Genomic DNA, 17,109 nt, shown 5'->3' with positions numbered 1-17,109 from the left:
TGTATGAAGAATATTTTCAGTGAGATGTTTTAGTTGTAACTCTTAGTAATTACTCTCTCAGTTTTGGTTCTTGTACAAAGCTCTTAGCACTCTCAAACATCTCATGATTAAAGACTTAACCAGCATCATCTTTAAAGGGTTGTTGTGGCTTTCCCAGGGGGAGTTGAACATGCTTTGTCTGCACTCCACATAGACATGAATGAACTTTGTGAAGAATAAGTGCCTTAGCTCCAGTTTAGCACCTTACACATCACCTTGATCTGAGCAAGTTCACAGCCAGCTAGCTTGGAAAACAACAAGAAAAGCTCATATCTGCCTGGGAAACCCACACAAGATTAAACTGTGCTATGAGATCAGTCTGTTGCCAGCAAAAACACCACTGGCATTCAAGTTAATTGCACTGAAGCAAACCAAAGAGATAAGGCTGGAGGAAAACTTCAGGAGAGGCAGCTACATTTCTTCAAAATAGACAGTCAATAAACTGATGAACATACTCAGTATATTGGTGCTTCTCAGCACAGAACTGTAGAACCATTTATTAAGGAAAAGATCTCTAGGATCAAATTCAGCTGTTCACCTGCCAACTGCACCACTAAACCATGTCCTTAAGTTCCCATGCCATACCTGTACATCTTGTAAATACCTCTAGGAACAGTGATTCTACCACTTCCCTGGGCAGCCTGCTCCAATGTTTGACAACACCTTCAGTGAAGAATTTTTTCCTAAGATTCAATTTAAACCTGAACTGGTTCAACTTGATGCCATTTCCTCTTGTTCTATCACTTGCTAATAAAGAAAAGAGGCCAGCCCCCCCTTCCTATGACTTCCATTCAGGTAGTTGAAGTGATTTATCAATAAGAGGTGTGTGTGTTTGTGTGTCTTTCCTCCAGGCTAAACACCCCCAGCTCCCTCAGCTACTTTCCACAAGCCTTGAGCTCCAGTCCCTCCCCCTTCTCCACTGCCCTTCTCTGGACACGCTCCAGCACCTCAATAGCCTTATTGTAGTGAGGGGCTCAGAACTGAACACAGAATTTGAGGTGTAACCTCAACAGTGCCGAGTACAGGGGGACAAATCCCTTCCCTACTCTTTCTGGCCACAGACACAAGCCAGGATGCCCCTGGCCTTCCTGGCCACCTGGACACACCACTGGCCCATGTTCAGCTGCTGTCACCAGCACTCCCAGGTCCTTTTCCACTGGGCAGCTCCCAGCCACTCTGTCCCCTGCCTGTGGCACTGCCTGGGATTGCTGTGACCCAAGGGCAGGACTCAGCACTTGGCTTTGTTGGACCTCATAAAACTGGCCTCAGCCCATCAATCCAGCCTGTCCAGATCTTTCTGCAGAGCCTCAAGCCTCACTGCCCCTCCCACCAACCAGTGGTTGACTGCAAACTGACTGAGGGTGCACTTGAACCCCTTGTTCAGATCCCTGATAAAGACATTACACAGAGCTGGCCTCAGTACTGAGCCCTGGGAAATCCCAGTAGCAGTCAGCTGGGTGTGAATCCATTCACCACCACACCTGGCCTGGCCCTCCAGCCAGTTTGCTTTCATGGTGAAAAGTGCACCCATCCATAGCACAAGCAGCCAGTTTCTCCAGAAGAATGTTGTGGGAAATGGCATAAAGGATTTGCTAAAGTCTAGGCAGACAACACCACAGCCTCTCCTCATCCACCAACTGCATCAGCTTGTCATAGAAGGAGATCAGGTTGGTCAAGCAGGACCTGCCTTTCAAAAACCTGTGCTGGCTGGGTCTGATCCCCTGGTGATATGAACAAAGGATGTTCTGGCACTCCAAGGACACTTCCTGACAGAATAGAGGGTGCTAACAAATTACTCTTCAGTCATAAAACTTGAGAAGATGGGAGATTCAGACTGGGGATGGATTACCTGAAACAGTAAACAGGGGGCAGTATCTGATCCAACTAAGCTCATAGAAAAGCTATGGGCTTTGTATGAGAAATGTGCGGGGAGAGTCTGGGGGAGGCTGAAATATCTAAAGCCCTCAGGACTGCTACAGGACTTCCTGGAATTTCAACTGTCAATTAATTAAACTGACAACGCAACTGATGTTGCTAACTGCAGAATCCAGGCAAAGCCCACCACAAGCTCAGACAAGTTACACAGCATGGTCTGAGGTTTCAGTGCCTGTTGACCTGATTTTTTTTCCTGAGCTAAATTCACATAATGAAAATCTAGGATTCAGCTGTCATATATGGAATTGAAAAATGCAATTAATGTAGAGCAGTTTCTGCTGCTTAGTGTAATATAAAATCCTGCTTCTTTTTGAATGGATCCTTCTCTCAACTTCTGCTGTGCCTTGATTTCCAGCTGGATTGCAGAGCCACACTGCAGAGGGAAAGAGAGGAGGTTTGCTACCAAGGCAGCAGAGATCCTCAAAAAACCTTTACAGTGAAGATGACACACTCAGAATGAACATGGCATCAAACCTCCACAGGAAAACCCAAGCAAACAAAAACCCCAGCCAACAAACAAAATCAAACAAACCACACACTTTAAAGTTTGCACCATTTCAAAACCCACTGTACTACTACAACACCCATTGTTTTGGAATGTTTGAAACATCATTAGTCTGCTTAACTCAAATCAGCTTTTAAAACTGCTATTTCTCTTCCCAAAAAAACTAGAGCCATTTTAAAGAACCAAAACTCAACTGCTGCAGCAGTTTCACACAGGAAGTGTTTTCCAAAGATAACTTTTCCAGCAACAGGATCTTAATAATATATTTGTCAAAGTAACTTCAGACAGCAAGGAAAACTGAAGCTAATTAAAAAGCCCATATTTTTCAGTTCTTCTGTTGTCTTAATTTCCATAGGACCAGACCAACATTTCTTTCTTTAAAAACAGGCAAGTTGCATATCAAATCCACCACAAACACACACCCAAAAAAGGATGTAAAAAATCTGGAGGTCAGGACATTATCATGAGAAACCTCTGGGTTTAAACTTTCCTATTACAGACATGCACGCCCAAAGGCAAAAGTCGAAAGTTATTTAAAATAGCCCTGGGGTGGTTTTCTCCTCCTCCCACATTTAAAGAAATTCTTACAGAAATCCAAGTTCCTCAATTTTTCTTGACAATAACAAGACATTTGCACTCTCTGTGGTATTAAACTTCAGAACAGGAAATTAGAATCAGGTTTGTAATGAGACCCCAATGCCCTTTTTTCTGACTCTTCCCTGAAGCCTTCTACACTGATAGCAGGAGTGCAAATAAACAGATCTCCCTGAAATTATTTTAAATTAATCACTTCACACCATTAAATGCAACCTGAGAAACATGCTGCTAGTTCTTTCCTCACCTCAACCTGATGAATTCAGATCAATTATTCTCCATAACATCCTGTACTGGGGCTCACCAGGGGCTCTAAATATTGAAGCTGCAATAAAAGCCAGTTATCTGCTCAAGGGAATCTCAACACTACCGAGTTGGGTACCTCAAGGTGACACTTGTCTGGGAGCATCACAGCACTGCACCAAAACATACTGAAGAGATGCTAAAGCATCCAACATGGCACAGCCAGCTTCACAGCCAGGTGCTAACAGTCAGAACCCAGTTGTGATAAAAGCTGTTTACTTCTGAGCTGAAGCCAGAGGTACTATGACACAAGTGCTGTGCTGTGTTTGCATTCAACCCAAGCAAACATCTTAAAGGTAAAAGTTAAAAGGAGAAACATTTGCTACCTTTTTCCTCCCCACCATGCGCAAACATTTCTGCTTTGTACCGGAAATTATGTAAACCCCTCCATGACTTTCTGCAAAGCAACAGATTTAAATAAAAACACTCATTGGTGATACTACTGTGCCACCTAACAAGATGCAGAAACGGGTTTTTGAAGTGCAAATAAAACTAATTTCTCCCAAGTCTTGCATAATTTCAGCCATTAGCATTTCAAAATCCCTCTACCACACTGCCTAATTAAATGAATATTAAACCTTTCCACATCTCACTGAGGGAATACAACAAAACAAAGGGACAGCTGTATCTCTGCTGAGCTTCTTTCTTCTGAACTTCAACAACATATGAATAATTCAAGTATTTGATAAATATTCTACAGTGATGTCATCTCTGTACTCAAAAAGACATTTATGGTCTCCACGACCATTACATCTATCAATACACCTGTCTTTACAAAGGGACACTTTTCCAAGCATCTTTTTCTCTGGAGGGACTTAAAACCTACGAGCATCACTCACTGCTAGAATCATAAAAGTGAACATTGTGATATTCCATTTCCTAATACAAGTCTAGAAAATCCAGAAAGATGAGCATCATAGCTGGACCACTGCCTTATCATTTAAATAAATTAGCCTTTTTCTTCTACTGGTTTTTGCTTTGTTGTTGCAGCTATTTTGTTTGGATTAATTAAAAAAAAAAAAAAGAACAGAAAGGAAGAGGGACAAACATCTCCCAGAAAAAGAGGGGGAAGATGGTGTGGGCTAATTTTTTCCCAAAACCAGGCCAATTGGCATTTTATTCCAAGGGCACATCAAGACTGTCCACAGACAGTCTTACTTTTTACTTTTTCTCTTCGCTTTTTTCTAGTTTGTTCATATTTTTTTCACACATTAAATGCTTACATAAAGATCTTCAAAACCAAAATATGTGAGAAATAAGTAAAATTGAAAGAGAATCCACCCAAGTCCTATACAGCATCTCCATTTCCAAACAACTCCTAGACAAAATGTTTGGAACATGAAACACAGCCACTTCCCTCATGCCACACATGCCTCATTCCTCCCCTACTTCTTACTAAGTGACTTACCTCTTGATATCTCTGATTAGTTTTGTGTTCTAAGAGGAAAAAAAATTGTGTGTAAATAGCATATTAACAGATCATTTAGTCGTGAGGAGGGATTCACCTCATTTGACACAAAGTTAGACATCAAATCTCAGCCAGTCATCTCCTATAAAAAGCTCCTCAGAAGCTACGCTGGGTGAGAGATATCTTATGAAGTTCTGTGAAAATCAAATTCATCATGGTGAAGATAATTCACCCCAGTTCTGAGACAACGAAGGACACAATGAATCACATTTGGAGATAACCACCTCTCCCCCAGCTGACTACAGAAGAAATCTGTAGCAAATTTTTACATCATAAATCCCATCCTGTAATACATTTCTAAAGGATGGACAAAAATACGTTCAAAGTTTGTAAAGATGCCCAAGAGACAGAGCAGAGCTGTATTTCCTATTCTGATACTTCCAGAGGAAAACACAACTGGCAGCTGGTGCTTTTACCAGACTGTCACAAAACTTACCCAAGGAAGCCCACGAAGGCGCCTGCCAAATGTCATTGAGTTGCCAGTACAGAGCCCCCATGGTGTGTCCTTCTCCATTGACTATTTCACTTTGACTAAAACGATAGAATTCAGTTTCTGTCTTTATACACTGAGCCTGCATCACCTTGGTCAACAAAGAGAGAAAAATTATTTTTGGCATATTGGATTTTACTTTTTTTTCAAACATGTGTGAATATATTGATACACAACACAGACTTCACAGCAAGAGCACATAAATTTAAAATTGAGCCCTGAGGAGCATCCACCTGCAGCGCAGTGGAACTCTGCTGAAAGGAGATCTATTCCTAGCAGCTCCCAACAGCTTTGCAAGCAGTACCCTTCAAGAATCTCATATGGGGCTACTTCCAAACAGTGAGGATGGTCTTTGAAAGGCAAATCAAAGACAAGGAAAATAAAATGAAATTCAAAATAAGTGGGGGTTTTTTGCATTAATTTAAATAACCCCCTCCAGAGTTGCAAAATGATGCATTACCTTCAGTATACATTACCTTGGTGTCTAAACCCCTAAACTTTGAACTTACACGCTCACTACAGTCAAAATTGTGCATCAGAAAAGCAACCTTTTTTCAGCTGCACTGCCACTCCTTTTCTCCTTCTCCATGACATCTAAAAACCACTTTTCAGAATTTTTCATTGGCCAAGTTCTCAATGGGTACTAAACAGACTGGTATGTTCTTCACACAGTTTATTATTAGGCTGGGGAAATATAAAGAAATTCTTAAAATAAAGTTAAAAGCCTTTAGGATAGCACAAAAGGTAAAGATATTACTTCTAGTTAACCACTAAAGCAAGTTTGTCTTTTTTATCCTTTTGCTATCCTTCTTTTGGTATTAAATTGTTTAACCTGTTAATAAGGCCTTAGCAGACTTAGCCTTAAAGAAACTCTCACAGCTTTTCTGAGTCAGGACCTCATGGTGAAAGCTTTACCCCTGGTTTCAATTTCACAGCATCATGTATCCTTGCTCTCTTGTCAAGACTGCCAAAAAATTCTCAAGCAATTTTGCTTTTACATAAAACTTGCTGACAGCAGCTCTCAAACATTAGAAACTTAGTGAGTGTGCAGTTACTTCCATCAAGAGTGTTTCTGAAATTCTTGAAACACCAAAAATTAACAGCACTTTCAATTTACATAATAGCATTAGAAAGTTATTAGCATCTTTTAAAAATTGCACAGAAATCACAAATAAAGAAGCAAGCATGATGTAGAACTACTATGAATGAAAAACAAAATACATGCTTCTGATTTGAAAAAAACTTTAAAATGTATTCTCTAAAATATCAGTATTTGAGTCCATAACTAAATAAAATTCTCTAATCAATAGAGAACTACATTCTTTGGAAAAAACATTGCTTCCAAAGCTTGTGTTTTCCATGTGGCAAGAATCAAAGCAGTGAGCCTACAAGGGCCACATGAAGAGCAAAACATCCCCACCCTGGAATAGGGAGTAACATGCAGCACTGGGAATAATCTTGTACCATGGAAGCCCAGCACATTCGTGCATCCTCCCCCAGCTATGTGAGCCCAGACTGGGAGAAGGACCAAGGCAGCACATACTTTCAGACAGACTTTCTCCCAGTTTCTGGGTAATTCCCTGATTATTTCAGCCCTTCTATCATGGAAACTGGAGTCTCTCTACAACAAAAGAGAGACAAGCTAGCTCCAAATTAAACTGGACTCTTCGGTTCTTCAGAATGGAAACTTTCTGTATGATGGAACACTCCCTTAAGGGACCAGGTCCAGCTCTAACAGCTGACAGAATTTAATGGAACAAGTATTGAGAGCTACTTCTATGGAGGAATCACTGTTACCTGAGTGAGGTAAATCATATCTTTGAACTGCTTTACAGGATCTGGGCTCTGGGGAAGCTTGAAATGACGCCCAATCGCTTGAAGCATCTGAATATTGCCACCCTCATGGTGCTGCCGATGGAGAGAAAAATTGCTTGTGTAGGACCAGTCCTCGGGGGAGGAAACCTTTTAAAAACCACAAAAATAAGGTATCTGAATGAAAAGGTAGAAGGTCCAATGACAGCCAGGATATTGAGGAAAGGATATTCTTTACAGCCTACTGATATCATCCAAAACCTTAAAACCTGGTAGTATATTTCTACAGTGCTTCATGCAGTCATGCAAAGATTTTTAATCACTAACACCCTTTACTTACACTCCTTGTACAAATAAATGAAAACACACATTGCTATTGAACCCAGAAGAGCAACTGTTGGCTCAGTGGCATTTAACTTAATTGTCCTAAGGTTTGGGTTGGCCAAGCGACCTCAGAGTTTTGCTTGCATTCATAGTAAGTCAAAAACACCCTAGATTAATATGGAAGAATGTAATCTAGTCAAATACATTGAGGTATAAAAGTTATATAATTCAGTAGGGCTATAAATTCTAATAATGTGTATATGTATTTTCAAAACCTGCCTCTGATAACAAGTTATCTTAAACCAGCTTTTTTCAACTAAAGACAAAAACACAGCATAACTCATTAAGTTATTATTGCCAAGTTTTCACTGTAATTACACTCTCTAAATAATCTTATCTAAATTTGTTTCTTTTTAGGCTGGATCGAATAATTTTTATTGCTATTAATATAGATGAATGTTCTGATTATGCTTCAGATAATATGCTTTGCTCAGCAAATTGAAAGAAACATTCTGAACTCCTTTTGGTTGCATGCATGAATATCACCACCTCTCCCTGGGCAAATGGACAAACAGCATGGTATGTCTCTACTCCACTTTGATAAATAAGACAGAACACATCTAAATTTAATGGAGACAAAACCAAATCCTCTTACATGCAATACACTAAGAAACAGATTATTTAAATGAAAGAAACTGGTAAATACATAGAAATCTCTTCTCCTCTCCTCTATACATTAAATAGAATTACTACCAGAAATAACAGTTTCATACTAGTCTCTCATCCAAACCAGGTCCCTCTTGCAACATCAAGGTAAGTATATTGAACACTGAAGAGGGAAACAGTATGGTTCCATTCCCTCCCTCCCCAGGCACACAGCTCTATCCCACTTATGCCATACCATGCCTAACAACACATTACTATGGTTTGGATGCAGAAGTTTTTTGGGAAGAGACTCATTGCCCTCACTAGATGAGAGTGAAGGGGACAGCGAGGTGTGGAAGCCCAGCCTTACCCTTTCAATTGTACTGAAGGAAGGCCAGGACTGAAATCCATACTCTGAAGCAAAACGAGTTTTAGGATACATTGTCCAGTTCCAGCAGTCATTGCTGTAGTCATAAAAGTGAGTGTCACCATAATGGGTGTCATAAGGATCCCGGGAGAGCCAGCCTTCTTTGACTGACTCCAAGCCGTTGGTGGGACTAGATGCCACAAAAGGACGACTCTTATCTTCCTGGGATTAAAAAAAAAAGAAAACAAAATGAAAATACAACCCCTTTACAAAGTGACTGACGTTTACCATCTGAATACATAGACTATTTTTTGAAAAGAGGGGGTTGGGGGCAGGGAGACCATACTTTTTCCAAATTTCTGAGTCACCACCTAGGAAACATTCCCTTTTTATGTCCTAACATTCATCATCTTTACTTACTTAATTAGCTTCTTAGTTATGTTCTTGGAGGACAGCTGGGCATGATTCTGCTTGCTCTGCTCTTCTGAGGGATTCTCTCCTCACATCAAGAGATTTTCTATCTTTATACACCTCTAAATTCTTAATGAAGGCTATTTAAAGTGTGCCTTGTGAAATATATACTCAAGGAACATTAATATTTGAGTACCACGACTTCTTTATGGAAAATTATTACTTTTGCAGTGTTTTTACAAGAACAAGGCCATGATTTTCTCCTTTCTTATTAAGTAGTCACCTAAATTTAGTCCTAACAAATCCAAGGTGTTCTGCTTTTAATGCTTGTATCATTACAGGTTATTGTCATTTTAGCTGGTTCTGCATGCTAAGATGGATGAGACTACAAGAAGGGTTACATTTCATATTGTTCAGAGCTGCCTTTATTTATAGCCTCAGTAGACTTAGAATACTAAATCTTTTAACGATAGCCTACAAAGTACTAAAGGAATCCTTTTGCAGGTATAATTCATTCAACACCCTATTTCTGTAAGATAGAGGCCCGAGTTAGTCACCAGTAACAAGTTACTGAACTTGGCCCTAACACAGCAATGCACTCAGACATTTGCTTCATGTAAAGAAACAATCCTGTTTCCCCATCTTCCTCTTTCTTTTTTTCTTGGTGTGAGGAAATAATAATTAATTGAAACAATTTACTACAGGAAATCCTGGATTCCCTGAAGTCTTTAGCTCAAAGGCAGAAGTCTTTTCAAGTTACCCAGTCCAGCGCTACTAGTAGTTATAGGTTTCCTCAGCTGCTTGTATTACACAGGACCTGAAGTTAACTCCCTCTATGGTTCCTTTTTGCACTCAAAATAGTTATTCTACGGATTTAAAATAAAAACGAGTCCACCTTGGATGGCAAAGGTGCACAAGTATCAAGCCAGAACACTTCACTTTGTTGCACACACACTGGCCACCCAACTCATGCAGCTAATCATAAAAACACCACAGCACACCTTTATAAACAGCTTAGTACAGAAATCTAGAATCTCCTCTTCTAAGAGGATAAATAAACCTAAAAAACCTGTGCAAAATCACACTAGACTTCATCAAGGATTCCAGATGTTAGTGAACTGCATACTTGCAGTTTAAATTTTACATTAAAATATTTTACTTTGCCTTCATATACCGTGGAATACCAATATTGTTTACAAAACCAATACAATGACTACATGGCATGAGTTCAACGTTTAGCATCACTTTTCTTTACCTGCTTAGAACAAAAAATATTCAGTCACATACTGAAGAAATAACACCTTTATAGATTTCTTCAATTTCTACTAAAAGATCTGAGGGCTGTTAAATGCTTTTCACAGTATTCTTCAACAAAATTGGATAAAGAAAACCTGATCACTGAGATTAATTACTTAATGGGCAAGCTGATTTTTGTCTACTACAAGTGAAGGCATTCGTGGACATACTTAAAGCAAGAAGGAAAAAAGAAGCAAGATCTACTACACTTTCAGGTCTTAATTTATACATCACAAAAAAGACAAGTGATCTTTTAAATTTTTTTTATTTGGAGAATAACTCTTGAGTCTAGAGAGTGGTTTAGAAGAGCTTGGAAAGGGCAATTTCTCAAAATGTTCTTCCTCATGTGTTAAAAGGATTAAAAGAAAGAAAAGAAAATCCCAGCTAGCTCAAACATTAAAACTTTTTGCCAAGCCATATCCTCCTAGAGTTTCTTGAGATTACTTACACAAAGAACTATTTCACGTATGTTCTTCACATAAAGGGTCACGTAGTCTTTGATATAGACTCCTACGTCAGGATAAGGTATGGAGAACCAGTTGCTTGCAATTGCTGCTTCATTTTCATTGTTACCACTCCACAGAATAATTGACGGATGAGATTTTAAACGTCGCACCTGAAATAGAACTTACAGTTTCAGAAGTCAAGCAAAATTATTTATCTTAACAATTAATTTTTTTTTAATAATCACTTTATTACAGGTTGACTTATGAGTCCATATGTATATTACATATGCTAAGCCTACAATTCCCTTTTTTTGCCACATGGTTCACTATTCACTTCACTTGCCACCAGACTCAAATTTTTCTAATATATACTTTCAGAAGGGAAAATTTCTAATATGCTGATATACATCTGCCTTATGCACGTATGTACCATGGACCTCTACTCAGCCATGTGTGAAGGATAAATTCTGCGCAGTCTGCTTGACTGACAACTCCTGCAAGCAGTCAGAGGAGTACAATAAGATTTAGCAAGGTTACGTTTTGTGTCTGCTACATAAAGGTACACTAACAAAAACTTCAACCATTTTTGGAAAGCTAACTTACACAGTCAATCAATGAAAAATAGATAACGTGAAATAGAACTTTGACACATGGATAAAATACCTGATGAGAAACTTCTGCTCTTACAGATTCTAAATAATTCTGGTCAGTTGGATATAGTGCACACGCAAACATGAAATCCTGCCAAATCTACAAGGGAAAGGAAAGATTAAAAAAAACTGTCAGCAAGTTACTTTACATACTTGAAAAATACATGGCTATTGAGATGCACAGTCCTTTTTTTCAGACAGAAAACAAATCACATCCACCATGGGGCTCAAGTATGTGTATACTCCACTGCGGTTATCCTCAACACCAGGGTTACAAAATATTTACCCTTAGAAATCAGCTCCTGACAGCCTACACTGAAGAGTGGAATATGGCTCAGTAGATGATGTTCTGTGAGTTTCAACAGAATAATCAGAAACATGAACATGTAGCAATTCGCAGTTAAACAGAACAATTTCATATATATTTACTATTCTGCAGGTGTAACACCAAAACCCCCCTACTTAATGAGAAAAGACAATAATTCTTCTGATGTGGTACTGAGCACACTTAACAGACCTTAATGTGTACTTGTTAAGAAAACACCTCCATACAGAATTATCTAAAAACCAGCAAATCTTACCCAGTAAGAGGGGCAGAAACAATCTAGATGGTCTAACACAGTGATCTTTTTCTTCAAAGAAAGATCAAGTAGATACTACTAAAGCAAGCCTTTCAATTCAAGAACAATAAACTCCATTTGTACCTTGCAACAGAATTACAAAAATGGGAATGGAAGCCCAGTGAGATGGATAAGGCTTCTTGTTTACCTGTTTTGTTTTTTAAATTGCCATTGAGGCTCCTTCTAGTCTGTCTCAAATGCTAATGAACAGAAGGAGCACCTTAACCCAAAGGGGTCTGTAGGAGACTACACTTTTCTGAACACCATGCTAGGTATTGAGAGACAGAGTCCAGCTCCTCACAGAATTGCATTTTCATTGCAGTGAGAATATGTTTTTCCATAGCTCTTTTCAGCACACATTCCCTAAGGAAACTGAAGATAAAGAATAGGACAGTGGAGCATAATGGAGCCATTAATTGTTACAATCCTAACACTGTAAGAAAAAGCAAAGCTATTGCTGCAGAATCACTCATAATCCTTTAGTGACTGTTGGTGCCAAAATTCTCTATTGAAAGAAACTTTCTCTCACTATTTCCCTCAGTGAGCCATCACTGGTTTTCCTTAAGCACAGTTTGACTCCAATAAACTTTTAAGCCTTCGTAAGACCATCAGAAGAAACAAAACCAAAAGCCTCCCCCCACTGCTCCTCCAGAAAAAGGGTAGGATTTTCTGCATTTACTTGCTATTTTGGCTATTAAAAAGGATCAAAATCTTGCACTGAGCACTGTACAGACACAGATCTATATGGCCTACTTAAGGTGCCTAGTGTCAAAAATTAAAGAACTGTAAGTGCTCAGAAGCCTTGAAAATCAGGACACTCATTCAGATCACTAAAATAGATGTAACTTTTTTTTTTTTTTGCAAGCATACCCATCTGAAAGCAACAAGGTATGAATTCTGTTTCCCTGCTTCTTATGGTGTAGACTAACACCAAACACACTTGTCAGGATTTTTTAATACCAGATGCAACTTGACCTTCATTCACCTAGTCACTACTTCATCAAAACTTATTAATACGTGTCTCCAAGCTTATATAATCAAAGGTACTCATCTAGGATTAGTGATTGCAGCAGGTGTTCACCTTACAGCTACATTTATATTCAATTATAGCTTGTTCAAAATGGCCCCTTGGATAATGCCTTCCATGTTTGCCTTTGGACCAAATGAGAAGTTTGAACCAAAAACACCCAAACCTTTTCAGCTATTGCTAAAAAGAAGAAAATACTTTTAAAAGAAATAAAATCCATTTCCACAACTGAGAAGAGCATAGCTACTTTCTACCTAATGGTGACCTTCTACCATAAAGTCTCCAAAACATCACTTCCAGATTCAGAAAGCCTCTGTAATCAGAAACCATTCAAATTACAAAGAAATTAAAGAACCCAAACCAGCCAATTAAAAAATCAGGTTAATCTGACCTCTTGTGTTGATACTCTACAATGTCCTTTGGAAAGATGATTAAAACTTATATATTAATTCTCTTTTTTTAAAATTTGAAGTGGATTTTCATTTACAAGTTCTTGTCAGTTTTTAAATAAGTATTCTGTGTTTACTGTTTTTACCATTATTCCTATTTCATCACAAATATCGTAAAATTCATCTTGTTCATATACTCCTCCTCCCCAAACCCGAAGGGCATTCATGTTAGCATCCGCTGCAGACTTCAAGAGTAGCCTTAGTCTGTGAAACACAAAAAGGAGATATACGAGTTTTGTGAAGTTGTATTAGTTAAGAATTTCCAAGGTTATACAAAAAACGAAGAAACGAATGCCCCTATCAAAAAAACCACCCAAACCTAAATCATTAGTAGGCAATCTATGACTTATAACTCTAACAGAAAGTATCAAAATACTCTGGTTTCTAAACCTGCATGTCTGGACAGAGCTCTCAAAAAGCAATTTTTTGTGCAGAAAAAGTTGCTTGATCCTGTTAACACTTACAAAACAGATGGAGTGACACACGTGTACGTGCTTTTACAGAAGTATTGCCAGGACCAAATTTAGAAATACTATGTTTTAATAATCATGTTGGTATTTTTTCCTCTGATATTACTTGCTTTGTATGTCAATTACTCGAATTCAAATTCTCTTTAAACACAATCAGGAATGTATACCCTCTTCCTGAGTTCCATAATGCATAGCAAGATAGCAAGAATAGGGGAGTGAGAGGGTGAGGAGAAATACTGAGACTGGGAATCTCATGTTAAGGGTTTTAGGCTTCACTTTTCCTTAAATCATACTGGTAGCCTCTAAATTGCATGTGAATGCACACTGCAGCACACCCTGTCGTCATGGTTCTCCAATACCCCAGAGCAAAGCTTAGTCCAAGCACAGGACAGCCCCCATCCCACCTGCATCACTGGGGTGCTGTGCACTGAAATCCAAGTAGCCTAGATGAGATCAGGAGAAGGGGAGAGGCTGCCATGCACCTACAAAACCCTGCACGAGATGGGCTAGGACATGGACGAACTGCACACCCTCTGACTACCAACGGATGTGTCCAGACAAGGTCAAACAGCCTGAGGATCATCCCTAAAAATACCCAAAAGGCCAGTAACTATGAACTGCAAGCAATCACCTTCCCACCAGCAATTGCACCTACATGCCTTGAACATCACTCAAATCTGTTCATGTTAATTAAGCCCTAATTCTGAAGCCTCCCCCTCCCACCCACAACAATTAGTGTTCTACCTTGAAAGCTTTACCCACTAAAGCCAACCTTTGATAAAGGGTGTAGAGAGAATCAGGAGGAGGAAAACATTATCCTTTATCCTTAGAGAACATCAAATGTGGCTTACGTGTCATAGGTCACTCTGTCCTGGAAAGAATCTGCTGGAATCCAGTTTGAGCCCTTGATAAAAATGGGTCGGCCATTGATTCTGAAGTAGAAACTCAGACCTGGCGAGCCAGGAATAGGCTCCTGAACAAGTTCTACTGTCCGAAAATAAACCTGTGAAGACATGAAACTTAGATTTAAAGCTGACAAAAAAGGAAATAAAATGACATAAATAAAGAAAACCATTACAAAAGGGATGTACAACTGAACAATGACAGCTCAGAATTTGTCAAGGAGTCAAAAGACATGGACTCATCTCTAAATTCCTGCCTGCTGAAAACACGCTGTAACAGTACTAGAAATAGTTTTTTCAATAAGCCTGTTCACTTTTTAAAGTTGCTATCATACTAAGAGAGAGCAAGAGAAAGCATGAGTAAAAACTGTACATGTGCACACAAGTATGTAAGGAGAGACAGATGAAGTTTGGTTTTTGCAGAGTTCAGTCAAAAGTCCAGCTGAAGGCCAGAAAGAGCCAGATCAGGCACACCACGTAATCTGCAATTTTCTCTACCAGGAGACTGCAGCAGCTCAGTTTTAAGTCTTGTCCCTGAATGGCTAGCAGGAGATTCACATAGTACAAGCAATATCATCTCCTTTTACTGCTCTGAAATGAAACCTTTTTAATAGATGTAACACTTACAGAGAAAAAAAACACCCAAGCGACACAAATGCCACTTTGCAAGTGAAGGGCCCTCCAGCCATCACAGCTGTGTTGGAACAGCATGATCAGCAATAATGACTCAGAGTGACCAGTTCGTATTAAAGATAAAGCACATCTCAAGCAGAAGCAGAGGCCAAACTTTTACAGTTGCTCTTTTAGCCTAATATATAGCATTGTGATGCTGAAACAAGAAAACCTTCCTTTCTCCTGTTACAGGTGGAATTAAAGTTCACAGGACATTGTTCCAGACATTTCTAAGGCTTCACTATAAACAACACTGCTGCTCTGAGAGGTATCCTGACTGCACTGACACAAACAGCCATGAGGGAGCAGTTAATGCACTGCAACAGCACTGACCCCTTATTTGTACAGGTGCCTTCCCCCCCTGCCATATCAGCTCCTGCAGACCTTCAAACACTTCCAGAAAACAGCTCTTTCAGGAACACTTTAAACATCTTCTCCTGCATCCCTGTTCCAGTACAACTTCTTTAAGTCAGGAAGTAAACACATTTCCTTTCTTGCCCCTGTTGCTCATTATCATAGGGAGAGAACTGGAAAATTAAATAAAGAGAAGGAAAGCTCACAGTAAATTTTAGCCAAAACAGGTTTGAGTCAGAAGGGCACGAACCAAATTTTTTCTAAACTACTCCTAAGATAGCAACCACTCCTCTCTCAGATAACTATTTGCTTTACCTTTCCAAAAGGTCAGCTTGTAGAGTACAGCCTGTTCGCCCTCTGCCACAAGCTTCAGTGGAGGCAAGTATATGTCACTAAACCAGGCTAAAATTAACCTAGTTAAGTGCAAATGATACACCTGTCTTTAATACAAAATGCAACTCTTTATTTCAAACACCATGGCTGTAATTCAAAACAGAAATGATTAATCCCACTATGGGATTCTCTGAAAGTTCAGCTTATCAAAAATCACACATATAGACAGAAGGGAGGAAAAAGAAAATCACCACTTTTTGCTTTCTATTTGGTGCCTCTAAGTTAACTGGACAATTATTAACCAAATACCTGGATAGAGACAATGCATGTGACAAACCAGATGCATTAGCAAAGGTTGCAGACCACTGAGCTCAACCTAAACAGCTCTGCATTATGGCAGCGACCATTCCTAGAATTTTGCAGTTTAAGAGGAGAAGTTGAATTTAAACAACAACCAAAGTTTCATGCAACTTTCACAGTTACTGTAACTCCTGAAGGCTACAAAAGAGAAACTACAGTATGAGTACTGCACTAATGAAAAAGTTCTGAGCTTCCTACATTGAATTCAATTACTTGGAGAAAAACACCTCAGTCTCCATTGTGGCTCTGTTTTTATGGCACTAAGTGGAAAGGAACTTGCAGTTGGAGCTGCCAAGGTATTTGGGATGTCATCTTAAGGGACATCATCAGGCAGGTTGGGACTGTCTCAGAGTGCATTTGTAATGGAGCATTTATATTACTAACAGAAGTAATGAGATACTGCTTTATTCCTGCTCAAGTGGAACTCATGCAACTGGCCAAACCCAAGGCAATCTGAGAGGCTGAAACACTCAGCCAGGACCACCCAGACAGCAGGAGCAAGAGGAAAAGCTCCTTAGCCTCAGCTCACATTCCCAGGCCTCAAAGATACAGTGCAAAGATACAGTCCATTGTTCCCCCGGGGCCAGCTGGTAGCAGCACATCTTCCTGTTCCTACTACAGCTTCTTTCTGCCTTGG

At 39.4% G+C, this 17,109-nt stretch overlaps 1 protein-coding gene across 2 annotated transcripts in view; it reads right to left on the bottom strand.

The window, feature by feature from the left end:
• The window catches only part of MANBA (mannosidase beta), a 45,595-nt gene that overhangs the window by 5,956 nt on the left and 22,530 nt on the right, over positions 1-17,109 (bottom strand). Inside the window, exons 8-14 of one of the 2 annotated variants that reach the window (XM_084203972.1) lie at positions 14,703-14,854; positions 13,468-13,585; positions 11,299-11,385; positions 10,638-10,805; positions 8,486-8,704; positions 7,132-7,296; positions 5,281-5,425 (exon numbers count right to left, since the gene is read on the bottom strand). In XM_084203972.1, coding sequence (XP_084060098.1) covers positions 5,281-5,425; positions 7,132-7,296; positions 8,486-8,704; positions 10,638-10,805; positions 11,299-11,385; positions 13,468-13,585; positions 14,703-14,854 — 1,054 coding nt within the window. The remainder of the gene's footprint in view (positions 1-5,280; positions 5,426-7,131; positions 7,297-8,485; positions 8,705-10,637; positions 10,806-11,298; positions 11,386-13,467; positions 13,586-14,702; positions 14,855-17,109) is intronic. The other variant, XM_084203973.1, reaches the window with a different exon arrangement.

Source organism: Fringilla coelebs (genome assembly GCF_963513975.1).
Source record: "Fringilla coelebs genome assembly, chromosome: 4".
NCBI classification, from domain to species: Eukaryota; Metazoa; Chordata; class Aves; order Passeriformes; family Fringillidae; genus Fringilla; species Fringilla coelebs.
This window is presented reverse-complemented; position numbering and strand designations above follow the sequence as displayed.